This window comes from Cyrtonyx montezumae, unplaced genomic scaffold, assembly GCF_038088225.1.
Source record: "Cyrtonyx montezumae isolate F1298 unplaced genomic scaffold, pur_monq_1.0 scaffold_3, whole genome shotgun sequence".
In the NCBI taxonomy this organism is placed as follows: Eukaryota; Metazoa; Chordata; class Aves; order Galliformes; family Odontophoridae; genus Cyrtonyx; species Cyrtonyx montezumae.
In genome coordinates this window covers 110,019,673-110,037,609 of record NW_027072034.1, presented here as the reverse complement: position 1 = coordinate 110,037,609, position 17,937 = coordinate 110,019,673, and the positions used below count along the sequence as shown (strand labels likewise).

Sequence of the window (17,937 nt, the reverse complement as noted above, 5' to 3'; positions counted from 1 at the left end):
AGGGGGAGGGGGAGGGGGAGGGGTGGACGCGCGCAGGCGAGCCCGACGCTCCCACAATCCCCCGCGGTGCTCCGGCTCACATTTGCGTTTCGGCACCGGACCGTTCCGGCCCGCAGTGGCTCAGAATAGTGAGAGAAGCGGGCAGAAGGAGAGGGGAGTGGGGGCACAGCTCATGGAGCATGAGGCAGCGGGACGGGACGCTCACCCTGACCTTGAGAGCCCAAGCGTAGAGCCCTGGCAACGAGGCCGGCAAACGACCGTTATGCCTTAAACTTATGAGTAAGGAAAATAACGACCCGGGGTGACGCCCGGGTCCTCACTACTGATGTGAGAGGAATTTTTGCGCGGGTACAGGTCGTCCCCGGGTGACCCGCTTACTTCGCGGGATGCCCGGGTGTAATGATCTGCCCGACCCCTTCGTGACCAGCGTCGCAACGACAGAGTTCCCTGAGGCGGGGCTGCTGTGTGGGGCTGGCCGTGCCTGCCCTCTGCTCCCTGCCCTTCGTTGTTGTTGGGCGCTTCCTGCAGCGCTGTGTGTCCCTACGGTGCCCACATAACTGCATCGTTTATGGATTAGGTGAAAAGACAGGTTAACCAGAGCAGGTGGTCAGATCAGAACGGGCATTTACAAGCGCCTCCCCGTTGTGTTCTTCCAGCTGCTAGTGTCAGGTTTGTCACCCCTGACCCATGGAGAGGCCCCTTGATTCCAGTTCCTTAAGTCACTCCCAGGTGAAAAGCCTTTTGCAGTTCTCAGTTCCCAGTGTCAAGATATTACAAGAGTAAAGTAGCAAATCCAGATGTGTTCTGTCTTGTTTCCTGCTCGTTTGCCAATGTTTCTTAATACTGGACTTAGTTTTTCAATCACTCCTGATGATTTCATGCAGCTATCTATCACAGCCGCATCATTTTGCTGCCTTTTGTCTGTGAAGTGACAATTTCATTTCCCCGAAAGCATCGTTGCCATTTATACGCACCAAAATTCTGCCATTTAATTGCCACTCAGTCACTCAATATGTGAAATCTTCTGCAGTTCTCCCATCATGAATATGAGCCAGCAGTGTGTACTTGTAGCCCAGGGGGACAACTGTATCCTGGGCTGCACCAGAAGAGGTGTGATCCCAGAGAGCTGTAGGTGCCCCATCCCTGGTGGTTCAAGGCCAGGTTGCATGGGGCCTTGGGCTCCCTGAGCTGCTGGGTGGTAGCCCTGCTCACAGCATGGGCTGGGACTGGGTGGGCTTTGGGCTCCCTTCCAACCCAACCGTTCTGTGATTCCACAATCATCTTCACAAGCCCAAATCTTTTGACCCTGCCAGACTCCATAGGTGCTTTTTCTCCATTTACCCTTACCTTTTATTCCCCGTGTTTCAGCCAATCATTTATTCATTACAGGCCTTCGCTCGCCCTGTGACTGCTTAGATACTCTGAGAGCCTGTGGTGAAAGATTTTTTCAAAAGCTTTGAGAAATCCTGGAGGATTAGATTAACCAAGTAGTTTGCTCCAGTTTTCAGACTTTTCAAAGAAACCCACAAATTGGGAAGGCTTTGCTCAGAAAGCCTGCTAACCCTTCCAAGCAGGCCCTATTTACACAGTGCCCACTCATCATCTCTCTTCATCACAGGATCATATGCCATACGGTCCTTCAGAGGAGCGCAGCCACCAAGCCCTTGTTGTGCCCCAGCTTTCCCCTGGGCCTTATTTTGGCAGGGTTCCCAAGTTTGTTTTAAATAATGCATTGCTGTTAAAAACCCAATGCTGAAGTCTCTGTGGGATTTTGGCTGTGTGGGTTGAGGCCTGCTTGCTTCCTTCTGAAATAGCAAATTCCTTGAGAGCATTTACTGACATGCTAATTTTGGAGGCAGTGATTTTGAGAAGCTTTTTGCATATCCAGCAATGGTTGAGCACACTGCTTTTTGAAGCTGTTTATTATAATCTGTTACTTTTATATAATACCTCTTTAAAGAAAGCATCTTTTCAAAGCATTTCTGAGCTTACTAAGTAAGCTTATGTATTTCAAAGGTGGTTGCCCATCATTGTTACTCACTGGTTTCTAAAGAGGATTCAGAGAAGAGAAATAAAAAATGCAACTGTATTTCTGTCTGCAGATGTGATCAGGGTGGAACAGGAAAAGGATTTTTCCCCCCGATAAGCTCCTGATGTAGAATTATTTAAATGAGAAAAGGCCTAACCCACTCCATGTGGGAGTTATCTGTCTATTTTCTGGTCTTTATCCTGTTTTATGGGGTGAAAATTTGGTTTAAGTATCCCAGGACAAGTCTTTGTAGGGAACTAAACAGCTCAGTTTCAGTAATGAAAGATCCCAGCATTGTTCTTCAAGTCAATTGCCCAGTCAGTCCTCCCAAATTACCCATGTGTGTATTTTAGCAACCTTAATTCTCACAAGGGCCTGCCACATTTCTAAGGAGACTTCTTGGCGATACAGTTTTTATTTGCCTTCCTGTGTAGTCTTCTGGAAAATTAAAACATTGAACATGTCTCCAAGCATTAAGCAGAACCTGTTCATCACTTTTAAAAGTGAAAAATCTGAAGAGTTAGTTACATAATGGCAGCACTTATTCCGTGTTTTTGCAAAATCTGGGAAAACATGGAGACACATTTTCCATGCGTGATACCTACCAGAAATGTAAAAACTACATACTGTACCAAAAAAACCCACAGCTACTGGTGCCCTGTCATCAGTACTTTGTGCTGTTATGCAGTGAGAGTGGATGAAAAGCAGCAAAATCTTCCACTCAGAAAACCAGCATTCAGCATGTTTGCCAGTTCCCATCAGGAGGTGGCTATGACCAGCACACACTACTCTGGCTGCCCCAGGCATTCCTGCCTATGCCTGAATATAGTTTACTAAAGCAGACTTGGGGTTGGCAGAGCTTATCCTGGGATCTCACCTGACCTCAGGCGCGTGGAATATCCATGAGTTGTCTCCATTCCCTACCTCTAAGCAGTGGATTATGCCAAATCCACCTTTGGCTCTTTCTCCAGCATCACCGTGCACGAGGTGGCAGAGCTCGCCTGTGTGGTGCCCCCATGGACATAGGTGAGAAGGCAAAGCCATACATCTGAACTATGTCCAACAGCCATTGCCCACTATCTGTGTCTGGGTTCGGGCTTGCTCCTCCAAGGGAAAGGCGCAGTGTTGAGGCTAGAGTCACGTGCCTACAAAGTATTCACTCTGGGAGAGCTATGACAGGACACCTGCCTCATGTAACCTGTAGGTTTGATTATCCTCAGTTGACTTTTTATGCCAAATATAGGCAATACTGGTTGCATTGACCAGGTACTTTTAATGATCTAAATGGGGTCCACTAAATAAGCACAAAGCTTGCTCCTTCTTCCTAGAGCTGTGCCTCCTGGGTTCTGACCCCACTGCTTTTTTTTTTTTTGCAATGGGTAGGAGGACTTGCTCTGAGCCAGAGCATCTCCTTTCACTTACTCTCTCCATCTATCTGAACCAAGGAACTCCCATCCTTTACTCAACCCCTTAGTTCCTAACAGCTGCAATGAGAGGAAGGTTTCAGTTGTTGGCTTCTCTTACTGTGCCCATCTGCTGTTAGGGGTCCTGCCAAAGTGCAGTTCAGAGATGCTCAGAGGAGGAGCTCACAGCTGGTGAGGAGGTAGGTGCCTCCACAGGGTGGCAGAGGTCTGACACTGAGATAACAGTGTTATCTGACAATACAGAATCATACAACCATTACGGTTGGAAAAGGCCTCTAAGATCATCTAGTCCAACTGTCCACCTGGCACCAATACTTAACCACTAAACCATGTTCCTCAGCGCCACATCTTCACATGTCTCAAACACCATCGAGAACTGTGACTCCATCAGCTCCCTGGGCAGCCCGTGCCAGCACAGCATCACTCTTTTGGAGAAGCTTTTCCTGATATCCAGTCTGACCTCACCTGGTGCAACCTGAGGCCATGAAAGTGTGTGCAAAGAGCAGGAGAGGCAGGCTAGAAACACAGGTTTGCATTTCACACAAATGCTGTTTAGACATAGTGATGATCAAATCTACATAGAATGCATACAATCTAGCAAGGCAAACACTTCCACTTTTTAATAGGTGTTTGTTGATAACAGTTTATTCTTGGTGTCCCGAGCCAGAAGCATTTAACTAGATATGAAAAGCAGGCTGCATATAGGAGAAAGAAAAGCATCAAATGGCAGAACAGCTGTTTCATCTTTATATGCTCATATAAGTATAAGCTGGACATTGAAGTCTTGTTACTTTTCATCCCACACTACACCTTTCTCAATGACTTCTTCCCCATCCTTCAGTACAGGCCATAGCATTTGAAGCTCTGTTATTTTACTGTACTTTAAGTCTTTGTAGTCCACGTGCTCCAAACATTGCAGAGAGCATTCATCTCGGTTCCACACAGCTTTAACTGGCGAGTCCTGAAGAAGCAGGAGACAGTAAACTCTGCAGCACTTCTTTGCAAATTCCATTTGATCGGTATTTTTCAGAGAAACATCTGCTTGCTGAAAATCAAGAACAGTTTTCACAGCTTTATAGTATTACTGTGATGAGCAGACCTTGCCTCTCTACTCACATTCTGTGCAGATGCCCCACACAATCCATGCTCTGAAGTTTAGTCACCTAAAGGGCCTTCTATTTCCTAAGTCTTGGCTTCTAGACCATAACAGCATCCAGCAGCTGCCTGTATTTCCTCATATACAACAGAGTCTCACCAAGACCTTGGCAAGGCTGAGATTTTTAAAGGGCCCAGTAAGCTGCAAAAGAACGAAGCTGCTCTCTGCAAGCTTCATATGCATGTATTTCCTGGGGGGAAAAAACTAGACTACAGCTCATTTGGATAGCAAGTGGACACTGATCACACCAACACCTTCTACTGTTCTGCCTCCCCAGGGGTTTAACTGCTTGTGCTCAGGGTCAGCTCTGATACAGCATGGCTGTACAACCTTGGATCGGAGTGATGTGAGGAGTTATGGGAAGCCTCATGTGGGGCCTTGACCCACATGCTCTCCCAACCCCCAGCAGAGAAGCAGCTTCAGAATCAGTAGGGTGCCTGTGCCCAGCTTTGTATTGCTTCATCTAACTCACAGACCAACTTCTCACTCAACCCTAGCTTGCATTGTCACTGTGGGCTTACCTGGTTGGTGATCAGTTCTCTGATCACTGATCACTGTCACCAGACCTGCTTTTGGGCTGGTAGGACTGCACCCTTGCTGATGAGGGCACCTGTCCTGCCTGTCTCACTGTTCCCCACTGCTCCTGATGCAGCTTTGGGGAGATAAAAGTATACGAGTAACTCTGTCCATGCTTATGGGCATATATGGGAGTGTCTGGGCTGGAAGACCCTCTCTACAAGTGGAAAAAAAAAAACCCAAGCAGAAGAGAGACCTATTCCATTTTGTAACAAACTGCACAGACATGCCAGAAACTTGAATCTCTGCCCCTAATCCTGGCCTCTATCTTTACTTACCCTAATAATTTCGCTGTAAATGCTTGAGTCGTTATGGTAATAGCCATGTCTTAAGAGTTTCACTGTATCTAGCATCAGCTCCTAAAAACACAGCACAAAGAGGACTGTTAGCATGTGGTATGAGCAGTTCAATCCCTGAGCACTGGGAATTTGTGTTTTTCAGATCACATCAATTAGAAATAGAGAAGTTTCCAGCTTCGGGCTGTGGAGGAAGATTCCATCAAAGCAACATGCATTTGGGAAATGCTTTCTGCAATTGTAAATGTACCTCAGGCACAATTCAGACACGCAGTGTGTTTCTGCGGGCCACAGGAGTGTTGCTGAAGATCAACTTTCTGCTATCCCATCCTTCTCAGCTTGAAACTTATCCCCACTGCCATTGCCAGCACATTTTGAACAGCCCCCCTAGCAGAAGCTGAGCTCTAAATAAAAGGCAGCTGCAGGTAGCCCTGTTCTCCCACTGCCTGGGCACAGTTACACAAAGACACGAAGTAAGTACCTGATTGCAGCTGTTCTGAGGTAGAATGCAAAGGATTTCAATTATGTCAGCTTTTCTCATCTCGATATCTTTCTCACAGGCATCAAACAGTTTCTATAATGCAAAGAGATCACAACAGCAGTCACAGTAAAATGGGCAGCATGGTGTCGGAAGCGTGGGCTGAGGCCACATCTGTATCACAGTAAACTGTAGAATCCCTAAGTGACTCAAATACTTATTTACTACCTGGGAAATAAACTATTTCCATGAGCTGCTTGCGTGTTGAAGGCCACTCTTCAGTATCCCTATGCCAATAAATGCTTCACCTCAGTCTTGTCCTTTAAATGTTACTATTTTGATACTTTCCTTTAGACCCCCTCAGGATCAGAGCAGAGGGTCACCAGACTGGGATCTCCCATACAGTACTTAAGGTGTCAACTGTAAGGAAACTGGACTATGTTTTCCTTGAGACAGATGAGATATGGGACTGGAACTTGAATGTGTTCGAGTGAAAGGCAGGAGGAAGCAAGTCTCTGTCAGTTTTCTCTCTACAGCATTACAGAGGCCCTGTTGGACTGGAACACAAGAGCTTGCAGTCTCATTAGTCTGATACAGAAGTACTAAGTGTATAAAGCCTGCTCTACTGGTTATGGAATATCAATTTGATATGATTGATAAATTGGACATGAACCAACCTTAATGATGATGCTGGCCCTTTGATATGAGAAACGGGCTGATCTGCTCCAGCATTTTCCCCATTCCTGTATCCTAAGCATCTTATACATATCCAGGACAGCAGACAAGCGCATAGGGTCATTCATGTTCTCCGACTGCTTGTGCATGCTCATTGTTTTAGACAAGAGCTTTTGGTATCTAGAACAAGGAAGATATTCAAAAAGTTAGCTAAGACAAGATGAAACAGTGGATTAATGTAACTATTCTGCAGCATGTTATTCATCTATTTCACAAATACCATATTTTCTACAGTCTATTTCCCAGCTGTACCATTCTAGTGGACAAGCAGCTTTTGTGTGGGGAATACTGTTTTACCAGCTCAATTTTACATGGCCACAGTAGAATATGGTCAAAGAGCAGTATTTATGTCATTGTCAGCTGATCCCTTTTATTAAGGTGTTCACCCTGGGAACATCTACTTTCCAGGACAAGGCAAACTGTCTTCCAGCAATCAGAGAGCGTGTCAGGTCGGAAGTCTGAGAAGGTGTCTAGGCTGTCTTCTCCAATAAAAAAACAAACCAAAATAATCTTTATGGACTGGGGGAAACAAGAAGTCAAGAAGTATGTGGCTCTTCAATGTAAGAACACACATTGCATCAGGAATCTGAATAAAAAATGCCTTACCGTGCCTCTAGCTCTCTGTTCTTCTTTCTGAGCTTCTCACATTCTTGCTCTTGAAGCTCATTTTGTCTGATCCCTCCAAGAAGAGCACTGCAACAGATATATTTGGTGAGATCTCTTCAGGTGGGAAGGTGTAGGACACCCAGGAAGGACTTCACATAACCAGCTAAATAACCTCCCCCAAAGCTCCCACCTAGGACTTGGGCTCAAAGCAAGGGGAGATCTATCTAGAGCAGAAACAAGGGCGGCAGAGTTACAGAGATCAGAGGTGAGACAAGGAGACAACAACGGGCTTCAGGAAACACAACTGTTCTCCACTGGTTGGAATCTCATCTCTTCTCCAGTTTTCTTCATCTTTAACACCAAAACATTATCATTGGACATCCCAAACCTGTCAGAGTTTTTCTGTTTTCTTGGATTCATTTCTCTACTGCCGTCTGGGTGATTTCAATCACCTTTTCCTCCAGTGGAGTCTAAGGAGTCAAAGAATGCTCTTCTGAAAGAAGAAACCCAGGACGGATCATGGCAGCAAGAGAACTTGCCTAGGTATTTGGTCTACAGCATGCTCATACCTTAAAAGTGGTTCATCTTTTTTTTTTTCTCCTTATCATTTGTTGGAGTTTTTTTAGGGCTTATATTTATTTTTGTATTGTAGATCTCATACAGTCCAAATATGAAGGAAACCTCTTGTCCCCTGTTTCTTTCCACTCCTTTCAGAATAAGTGATACCATCTTATATTAATATTTTGATTTTGTGGATTATCCCATCAAGCCTATATGCTGCCAATTAAACTTCATTACTGCACAGAGATATACTGTGTTTAGAGTCTGTCTAAATTTGGAGGTGTTAAATGCACTACGCTTACTGCAGATAAATGACTGGCTCTAGGTGAAAGGACAATACAAGGATGAGCAATTTCAGAAACACCCAGTGTTAACTCCTGAGAACTCCAACGTTCCTAGTTGTGGGGAGGGACAGAGCTGCTTGTCTCTGGCCTCATAGAAAGGTCAGATGCAGTAATCTACCTTGAGACTGAAGAAGCAATCAGTGTTAATCAAAGAGACCTGGGAACAAATGAAGAATAGGGATCTGAATATGGGAGGTGTAATCTGAATCTACACTGATTTGCTGACAGCTTTTTTTAATTAGGCAAACTAACTCAGAGACAAGAGTACCTAAGCTTGGCCATTATTTGAGTCTACATCCATGGTCTGGGGACCTTTGCCTGACGTCAACTCAAGTCTCAAACTTTGAGATTTCTACCTGTCTCCACTATCAGGCTATACAGAACTGCGCATCTGAAAACCTCTCGTGACTCTAAAGATACTCCAACCATGATCAGAAACTTTAAAATACCACAAGCTGTCCTTGCCGAAATCCCAAGAGGAAAGCCTCTTCTCCACAGAGCTGTTCAATGTTCAGGAATAGTCTGGAAATCCGGCTACACCAATTGAAGTTATTCCCTCCTGGCCTTGGTTATGGAGGATTATTTATTTTTGCATATTTTACTCAGACTATCATTCATTAGGTTATTATTTCTCTTTTTTTTTTCTTCCTGATTAACAGCTTCTTTCTTTCTTCCCACCATTCCAGCACTGGTGTCTTCCATCAGCATGTCCTCAGCCCTTGAGGGCAGCTTTCAACAAAAATCCCCATGACTGACTCTGTACATCTACTCAAAGCGTCCCCAGCATTGCCTTTACCACTTCCCTGTTCTTTGTTAGGCTGCATGCCTTCACCTTCAAGGATCCTCTTCTTAGTGCAGCCATCACCTATTCAGCAAAGTAGTTATATGGAAACTAAAGCTTATATCACAACATGACAATTTTCCATTATGTGTCCTGGCAATGTACTCTGCACTCCAAGACAAACCTGCCTCAGAGCTTATGCCTGGCCACGCAAACGGAGTCAAATAGAAGAAAGAAAGTCTGATGCCTTTTAGAACAGAGCTCTGACAACAAAGGTTTGAATATATTGTAGTAAAAGACACAATATTTACGATTTTCCCTTCATATAAATTCTTAAAACATATAATCACAGTACCTGTTGCACTTCTCCAGCAATTGTAGTCGAGACTCATATTTATCCCCCCAAGATCTGCTCTCACCGTCCATCAGTCGATCGAAGAAGAATGAAATGATAAAACGTGTTACACATTGCATGACTTTGCAACATGGATCAAGCCCTGTTACATGGCTGAAAACACATCTGGAGTAGCACCGTCACTTGTAAGTGCCTTCTCCTCACCACTTACCTGCAGCTTGTGACTGAGACTGTGCTGCCACGCAGCATGGTCTTTTCTTGCTTGCTCAGTTTTCTTGTTTGTTTGATTTGTTTCCTTACAGAGTTAATCATATCTCTGACCTGCCCCATGCATGCCACAGCAGGGTCCTAGGGCTGCACTGGGCCAGGCATGAGATGGGTTACATTTTCACTGGCTTTGCTTCCAGCCTCAGCAAGTTAGACTATGGTCTCAGGGTAGGTGACAGCGAACATGCTTTCCATTTAACTCTGGAAAGAGCCCTTGGGTTTCCTTCCCAGCCACAGAGGTGCCTGCTGTCCTAACAACCCTCGCCATAAAGGCTGTGAGCACAATGGGCAATGGTGAAACTGCAGGAGTCCATCACTTCAGACCACAAGAATGAGTATCTAAAATATAATTTCTGGTCACCAGACTCACCTAAATTCTTTTTCCAGCTGCTCGTGCCTTTCTAATAAATTGAAGTATAAGGCCTTCAGCTCCTGCCCTTCTGACACATTGAGGTTTAAGGTCTTCTGCTCTGAAGTATTGCTTCCATAGGCTGATGTTTGCTGTGGGGTATTAAATGTTTCTCTGAAGAAAAAAAAAAAAAAAAGAAAAAAAGGGAATTCTGAAAATGAAGAATAAAAAAGATGACATACTCTGAAGATGTACCTTCTAAGAGGCAGCCAGTCCATGAGCAGATACTCCATGGCTACATCCATGCTAGTGAATAGATAATAGCCAGGGTACAAGCTCCCTGGCTATGTGTGATAGACCAGTACACTTCTGGATGCAGTTTTGGCAGTTTCTAACCTGTGCCCTGTTTCCTAATGAGGACCCCAAACAGCAGCTAACTATAACAAACATAGTCCCAGGCTCAGGTGCTCCTGCAGCTCAACTGCAGGTGGAGTACAAAGCAAGATCCTTCACACAAGAATGCAGCATCAGGGAAAGCCTATGCATCAGTTTATGCCAATCCACGTCTACACAACTGGTGCAAGGGGTTGTTGTGCCCCTCTCTCCCATGACTTTCCCATTCCTCTCCCACTGAATTGGATTTCAGTTTCATTTTCTTGAATGCACTGGTTTTCAGCTAGATTATCTGATCTCCAGTCTTTAACTGGGGACACCTCAGTGAGTTCTTTAGTTCAGTATAAAATCTGCATTTAAATCAACCTTTCCTCTCACAACAAAGGAGCATGGAGAGGGAGCCCCGACACCTAGGATCTGCTAGGTTCTGCATACAGTTCTTTTCCAATTTCTTTTCCTCTCGCATTTGTATAATGTCTGCCTTACCTTTTGGAGCTAAATTCTATAGCAGGACTGACTAGCCCAGTGACTCCACGGGGAAGTTCCACTGGATATGAAGTAGAAAATCAAGCTTTTACTGAAATATTTAATGGCCAGGAAATGTTTACAGTTTCTTTCTTGCAAGTCCCGGGTCTCTTATGGCTTAAATATGGTAAGTTTACCCAGAGACAACCCCTGTGCAACATACCTGATGTCTTCTGAAGTCACCTCTTTAGGATCAGCGTCCGTATGCTCTCTTTCAGGTATCTCATTTTGGCTCCACATTTTATATGTGAGTCCATCCATAAGCTTACAGCAAGAGAAAATGTTTGCCCAAATGAGCAGCAGCACAAGGGACTGTGCTGCTGACTGCACAAGAGACTGTGCTGCTGACTGCGCGAGAAGCTACTGCAAGTATAAGGCACTTGTTTTCCCACTATGAACTTCAACTCCTCCTATTTCCAGGAAATATCAGCTATTCTTGTAATTGTAGTCATACTCTAATCTCTCCCCAGCCAATCCGGACAGAGATGGGCTGGCTTCTCGCAGCTGCCAGAGCAGTACCAGTTTCATTTCAGTTCTGTCGTTGTATACTCCAGAACTGCACACTCCTGCACTGCTGTCAGCTATGGCTAGCAGTTCGCTCTTTATCATTTCTATAGATTTTGGCACGTCCTACAGTGGGTACTGTTTTTCCCTTGCTTCAGGCACAGACCAAATCCGCCAGGTGTACTGGGGAATAGAGCATGGGCAGAAGACCCCGAAGACACCCACCTGCATCCTGTTCAACCAGAATCAGGAGTTCAAGAAATTTGGCTATGATGCTGTAATGAAGTACAAGAGCTTGCCGTCCAGCGAAGCTCACAAGTGGTACTTCTTCCAGAACTTCAAGATGAGCCTGTACAACAGGGTATGTAGAGCAGCTCCTGCTCAAGGGAATAAGAGCTGTTTGCTTATTGGAGGGATGTGGGATAAAGGAAGTGGTGAATGAAGTCGAGCAATCTGTGTGGTGAGGATAAGAGAAGTCAAAGTGCTCTTTATTAAATGGATGAAGAAATTATTTACGTTCCTTATAAACTAAAAGCATTTGTGGTGGTATTCATTGTCTTCTACAGGGAACAATAGAGCAATTTGAAGTTTGGCAGCCTCAAGGCTGAGACAGGGAGCCTTCCGTATTACACACTTCCGCTGGCCTTTCTCTCCCTCCCTTAAAAGGGGTATGCTGAGGCCAATTTATGGGTATCCAGCTGTCATTTTTCTCATAAGTCTCTGTGCTTGCTCAGAATTGCTCACAGCATTTTCTGGGTTGGTTTGTTCAGCCAAACATAGGATCATAGATTCATGGAATGGTTTGGGTTGGAAGGGATCTTTAAGGTCATCTAGTTCCAACGATACTTCCCTCAATGCCCCATCCAGCCTGGCCTTGAACGCTTCAAGGAAGGAGACATTCACAGCCTTGCTGAGCAACTTGTTTCAGTGTCTCACCACCCTCACAGTAATGTCATACTACCTTAGAGCTTCCTTGTCTGTGCTCCAGGGTCCCATGGGTCTTTCACCTTTTCCTGCTTTTTGCCTACTGAGTTTCACTTTTTCTGAGCACCACCATCTACTTCTACAGGTTGCTTTTGGCTCTGTGTTTCCTAACTTTACTGTGGATATCCTCTACATTGGTGTTTCTCCACTGTGAGTGTTTGCAGAAGGTCTTTGTTACTGTTCTATGTGTGTTTGTTAGCATGGAATAACCCAGAGCACAGAGTGAGCCCCAGATAAATTCCCATATCTGCTCTTTGCATCTCCCAGTGCTAAGCAATGAGCTCTGAAATGGATCTGGGAGGAGGTGAAAGGCATCTGTGAAGACCTCCCTCTGCAGGAAAAGTGTGAACGATGTTGGCTGGTGTAGTGTTGCTTCCTGTGGAGTGATGGGCTCCCACAGACTTTCAGGGCAGAAGGGCTTCAGGGAGATTTTAGTTCACCCCCAAAAAAACAAGAATGGGAAACAGTTCCCAGACGCCTACCTACCCCATTATTTCTGAATCTCCACAGGAAGCATCCATGGAGTACACACCCTTTTCTGTTAACTGAGCCAGGAACAGTGACAGGAGATGAATTTACAAGCAAAAATAAGCATAGATTCCCTTTCTCTTCAGCAGCTGCACCTCTATAACAGGCTTTACCTCTCAGTTCTTGCTCATTGTAGCTGGGCAACTGCCTACTTATGGCTGTAAAAGATCCCAAGTTGATGGATTTGGTGATCTTGTGAGTTAGGGCCAACTTTGCTGCCAAAGCAGAACAAACTGAAACACAGGCCATGAAGGCTGGCTCTGAAACTACTTTGAGTGCAGGCAAATATTTCCACTCTTCCTAGACAGAACCAGCAACCAGGAACAGTTGGAGGGAGTTCAAAGCAGCCATCTGCCTCAGGATTCAGGTACACCTAGGCAGATCCATAAGGCCATAAACCCAGAGGATGTATTCTAGAGAAACTGTGCCAGAACAGAGGGATATTTGTATATTTGTTTTTCCTGTATATATTTTGTTACACACACAGAAACACATGAGCAACCAGAAGTCTCTATGCGCATGTCTGGGAAGTGTCGGATGATGCCACACAGAAGGTACAGTTCTTCCCACCACTGTTCAGGTCGGTCTATAGGGTCTTTGTACAACCTGGAACAGGAGAAATGGTTGACTCATCACTCAACCACACTGGTATTTTGCCTATTGAAATATAACACGGTTTGATGGCTGACCTGTGTCAGTTAGGCACATACTGAAATCATTCTGGGGACTTTACTGAGACATGGAGATGTGTAACATATTCTGTGCATTGCTCAGTGTCTAGGGGACAGGATGTTTCCCAAGGCTGCCACCTATAACCCCAGAGACATTTTAACTGTTTTCTCTCAATGGTAGAAAGTCACTTCTGACATGAAGCTGGAAGCAAGCAATGGAAAGACCCTTCCTGCCCTGTTGGTCTTTGCTGAAAGCCTGCGCTACATGGAGCAGCATGCCCTGAACACTATCCAGGAGGCCTCCTTCAATACTGTCTGTGACCCTGAGGAGATCACCTGGGTTATTACTGTCCCAGCCATATGGAGCTCAGGCGCCAGGCAGTTCATGCGGCTGGCAGCAAAAGAGGTAAAAACAGTGGTTATCCTGCTTCTCGCATTCTCTTCTGATATTTCTTTACCCTTACTTAGACAATCTGCGTTTCAAGCTTTTGTCTATCAGAGAGATAACTCTCCCTTGATGTGTATGCAGGAAAACGTCCCAAGCCAGCAGTAACAACAGCTTTGCCCTTTCTCCTGTGGCTGTGCAGAATTGAGCCCACAGAAATCAGAAATGCAAGAACCGTTACCCCGGGGCATGCAAGAACAGCCTCACTAGCAGATGGAGTCCATGCAGCAACGATCTTGGCACATTTCCTGAGCTGACTCTTGTCTTGCGATTTCAGGCAGGACTTATCTCTGACATGCTTTCTGAGAAACTGATTATTGCCCTGGAGCCAGAGGCTGCATCACTCTGGTGCAAACAGCTTCCACAGGAAGGATTTCTTGCAGAGGGCAGCAACAAGAAAAAGTTTGAAGACTCCCCTGGGATCCAGTATATTGTTGTAGACTGTGGAGGTAACATTCTCCCTTCTTAATGAGTACAAATTTGCTGGGCACAGATCAGGGAGCCCCAATGGACTGCAGTGCAGTCCCAGAGCATGGCCTCCACGTCCATGCTTGTCATGGGATTTTTATTTCTCACTTAAGTAAATCTCACAGACAAGCAGATAAACGGGAGAAGGGGATGGGACTTCTAAAGGCTGTATCTTGTGTAATTCAGAAAGAAGATCTGACTTTATTTATGTGCGTGCATGTGTCTGCATAGGTGGCACAGTAGACATCACAGTACACGAGATCCAAGAAAACCACTGCGTGAAGGAGGTACACAAGGCGTCTGGAGGTGGATGGGGAGGCAACAGAGTGGATGAAAACTTCAGTGCATTCCTCAGGGAGATATTTGATGGTGGTGTATGGGATGAATATGTACAGAACTACCCTACAGAATTACAACAGATGATGTACAACTTCAGACTCCAGAAATGCACTGCTGACACAGAGGAGGTCTATTTGCATTGCTACTACAACTTGACTAGACTTGCAGGAGAAAAGAAGGACATCTCCCACTATTTTAAAAAAACAACAGGGGCTGCTTGGTGTGATGGGATGATCATGATTACTAATGAGAAAATGAAGAGCTTTTTTGAATATAGTATCAAAAATACTATTGCCGCTTTGAGAGAAATCCTTGACAAGCCTGAGATGGCCAAAGTAAAGTACATTTTGCTTGTGGGAGGCTTTGCATCTAGCATCATCCTGAGAGATGAGGTCAAGCAGGCTTTTAGTAAGAAGTATCACATACTTTGTCCAGTGGAGGCCCAACTTGCCATTGCAAAAGGGGCTGTTTTGTTTGGAATCAATCCAGAAATTGTTACCTCAAGAATCAGTGCTCGGACATATGGTGTAAGTGTATGTAGGAAATTTGATGCAGCTATCCATGATGCAAGTAAGCGAAGAGTCTCAAAAGCTGATGGCTATGTCTATTGTGAAGGTCTGTTCCAGAAATTGGTGGGAACTGGGGAATCAGTCAATATAAATGAAGTTGCCCAATATATTTTCAAACCAACAGAACCAGATCAGACGTATGTGGTGTTTGCTTTCTATTCCACAGAAAAGCAGGATGCTCAGTATGTAGATGAGGAAGGGCTGGAACTGCTTGGCTCATGCAGAGTACCAATGCCAGACACAACATTGGGGAGGAATCGCAAACTGAATCTGGATATTAAGTTTGGGCTTACTGAATTTAAAGCCACGGCTACTGACGTTACTTCCCAACAAAGTCGGACAATTACGATAGATTTTTTAGCAGTGTAAATATTTGAGTCTTACAGCAGCATGGCCTAAGTGGGAGGTGTCAACCATCACAATGGAAAGGCAAATGGATCATGAAGTATATAATGTGTCCTTCTTCTCACACAAGTAAACAGTTTGCAATTGTGATTCTCTGGTTTCTTCCATTCTGCTGTACCACTAGTGCAATGCTTGTCAGTATGTGATACAATGCTTCTGCACTGCTGCCTAACTTCCACAAATACCAGCCCACATCTGTTTCTTTTAGCCTAAGGTCTTCAGCTACACCCTAAAATCATCATCATAGAATCGCCATAGAATGGCTAGGGTTGGAAGGGACCCCAAGCATCAGCAAGTTCCAGGCCCCCTACAACAGACAGGGCCACCAACCTCCGGATTGGGTACTAGATCAGGTTGCCCAGGGCCCCATCCAACCAGGATCAAAGTAGGATGCTGAATGCTTAATGGGACCACACACAAACAGGCATCCCAAATCACTATATCCACTACTCCTACAGATAAGAGCACAGAAACCAGTACTTCCATTAAATTAGATTATTGGCATAATTTTATATTAGCACAGAGCATTGAAGTCTCTGGGCCTGTGATACTATTGGACTGCCATTCAGATTTAAGATAAATGCCATAGCCAAGTCTGTTACAACAATCACACACCTTAAGAAAGTTATGTCCGCTACACAACCCACACCAGCGCTTAAGCTCAAACCCAGAACTGATAGAATTGGACCCTATGTTATCAGAAATATAGGTCAACAACAAATGTTGCTAAACCCAGAACGGTCTCTTAAGTGTGTTGAGATGTTAAAGCAGATTAATGTTTCTAATTTTCAGCCAACGTTCTCTCTCTTAAAAATACCCTTTGAGGGCTGGACCTCCTGGCTCCAAGAACAAGTACCCTTTAGGAGCTGAATGCAGAGAGACCTAACTGGAGTATTAGGGACAGCATTGGGGGTTCTTAATGGAACTGATTTGGAAATATTGATGAATAGACTGGCCACTGCAACTAGTGATTTGACAAAATTACAATGACCTTTGCAATCTTCTCTATTAGCATTAGGGACCAAGCAGAGGCTTTTATCAAAAGAGCTAGCAAAGCAAGAAAAGGTGGAGGAACAGGGCCGTGATCTGAAAGCAAATGCACTGGGTGTGGTCCAAGACAATGTTTCTTTGGCCCTCAGTTGCACAAAAGCACAATTACAGATGCGGTCAGTGGCCACCTAAATTATAAGAGAAGGTAGGAAAGGTACTTTCCCCACCAAAATCTAAAAGGTTGCTTGGGACAGTGCCACTGACCTGGAAAGGGAGTTCCACCCCTGGTAGACTTTGGTAAACTTTACCTATGACCCTATCAATAACACAGACACAACCTTTGTGTTGACTGTATGTAACGCATTGATATATGCAATACACCCCACCATTGCATTAGGGTTAAACCACGCTATCAACTGCACTTCACCCTTCCAAACATAGAGCATGGATGTGAGTGGTGAATGAGAAAGGGTCAATTGTGAATTTAGTCTTGCATTACACAATGACAACAAGGATTTATCTGCAAAAGTAATATGATCAATGCTCAAGATGTCTACCCTGACACTGAACAAAACGTTTGTCACTTTGAGGTCCATCCCAGTGCCAATCAGAAGACTGAGCTTGTATGTACTGGCCAGGGTTGAGTGTATTTGAGAACTGCTTGCACCTCTATAACAACAGATAACTATGCATAGTTAAGGATCATTCTAATTTCTGTATTTAGAATTCTGTTAAAATTGCTGGGTATGGCACTTCTTACTTAGCACCAGTGTATCCCATCAGTTAGTTGTTAAACCCAGTCATAGAGTGATGTATGGTGAATACCCTGAATGAGTAGTACCCAAACAACATAAGGAAGACAGACAGTATATTTTCAGATGGATTATCCAGATCGCATAAAGACACCCAATAAATTAAGAAAGGCTCACCTGTCACTGAAGGTCAAGGCTCACCTTGAACTCCACAGGACAGATCTCCAACAAGAGATCTTCCCCCACTGGTGGTCAGTCCATAAATGGGGTCTGGGAGAGGTGGAGCCAGATTCCACTCCTTCTGATCACACAGGTGCACTGCCTTCACCTGTGCTCCCATGGCTGACTCAGTGCTCACCTCAGGTGATCAATCAGTGGTTCAGGCCGTGATTCAACAGTTCCCATAC

The 17,937-nt window shown here is 44.8% G+C and overlaps 2 protein-coding genes and 1 non-coding gene across 6 annotated transcripts; 2 read left to right on the top strand and 1 right to left on the bottom strand.

Annotated features, from left to right (window-relative positions):
• Positions 1-262: 262 nt before the first annotated feature.
• LOC136053364 (U12 minor spliceosomal RNA) lies at positions 263-411 on the top strand. Its single transcript, XR_010622627.1, has one exon. It is a non-coding gene; the product is annotated as a U12 minor spliceosomal RNA (small nuclear RNA).
• Positions 412-4,046: 3,635 nt separating this feature from the next.
• LOC136052581 (uncharacterized) lies at positions 4,047-11,267 on the bottom strand. Of its 4 annotated transcripts, none has more exons than XM_065742829.1 (7): positions 11,035-11,257; positions 9,342-9,400; positions 7,301-7,387; positions 6,637-6,814; positions 5,963-6,055; positions 5,464-5,544; positions 4,047-4,498 (listed from the first exon to the last, which is right to left on the bottom strand). In XM_065742829.1, exons 1-7 carry the CDS (start codon positions 11,134-11,136, stop codon positions 4,241-4,243), a joined length of 858 nt encoding a protein of 285 aa, XP_065598901.1. In that variant the 5' UTR covers positions 11,137-11,257; the 3' UTR covers positions 4,047-4,240. The 4 variants fall into 4 exon arrangements, with proteins under 4 accessions (XP_065598901.1, XP_065598904.1, XP_065598903.1 ...); XM_065742833.1 differs by lacking the exon at positions 4,047-4,498 and adding an exon at positions 4,617-4,799 and having other exon boundaries at positions 11,035-11,267; XM_065742832.1 differs by lacking the exon at positions 9,342-9,400 and having other exon boundaries at positions 11,039-11,256.
• Positions 11,268-11,421: 154 nt separating this feature from the next.
• LOC136052571 (heat shock 70 kDa protein 12A-like) lies at positions 11,422-16,209 on the top strand. Its single transcript, XM_065742816.1, has 4 exons — positions 11,422-11,740; positions 13,744-13,968; positions 14,285-14,456; positions 14,707-16,209. The coding sequence occupies exons 1-4, from the start codon at positions 11,459-11,461 to the stop codon at positions 15,750-15,752; spliced, it is 1,725 nt and encodes a 574-aa protein (XP_065598888.1). The 5' UTR covers positions 11,422-11,458; the 3' UTR covers positions 15,753-16,209.
• The last annotated feature ends 1,728 nt before the right edge of the window (positions 16,210-17,937 follow it).

Coding starts and splice junctions, on each gene's coding strand:
- LOC136052581 (XM_065742829.1), bottom strand. CDS start 11,136: ATGGATGGACTCACATATAAAATGTGGAGCCAAAATGAGATACCTGAA. Junction 6,056..6,636: donor GGGCCAGCATCATCATTAAG/GTTGGTTCATGT, acceptor TTTGCATTATAG/AAACTGTTTGATGCCTGTGA. Junction 5,545..5,962: donor CTCAGAACAGCTGCAATCAG/GTACTTACTTCG, acceptor CTGTGTTTTTAG/GAGCTGATGCTAGATACAGT.
- LOC136052571 (XM_065742816.1), top strand. CDS start 11,459: ATGGCTAGCAGTTCGCTCTTTATCATTTCTATAGATTTTGGCACGTCC. Junction 11,741..13,743: donor AGATGAGCCTGTACAACAGG/GTATGTAGAGCA, acceptor TCTCAATGGTAG/AAAGTCACTTCTGACATGAA. Junction 14,457..14,706: donor TATTGTTGTAGACTGTGGAG/GTAACATTCTCC, acceptor GTGTCTGCATAG/GTGGCACAGTAGACATCACA.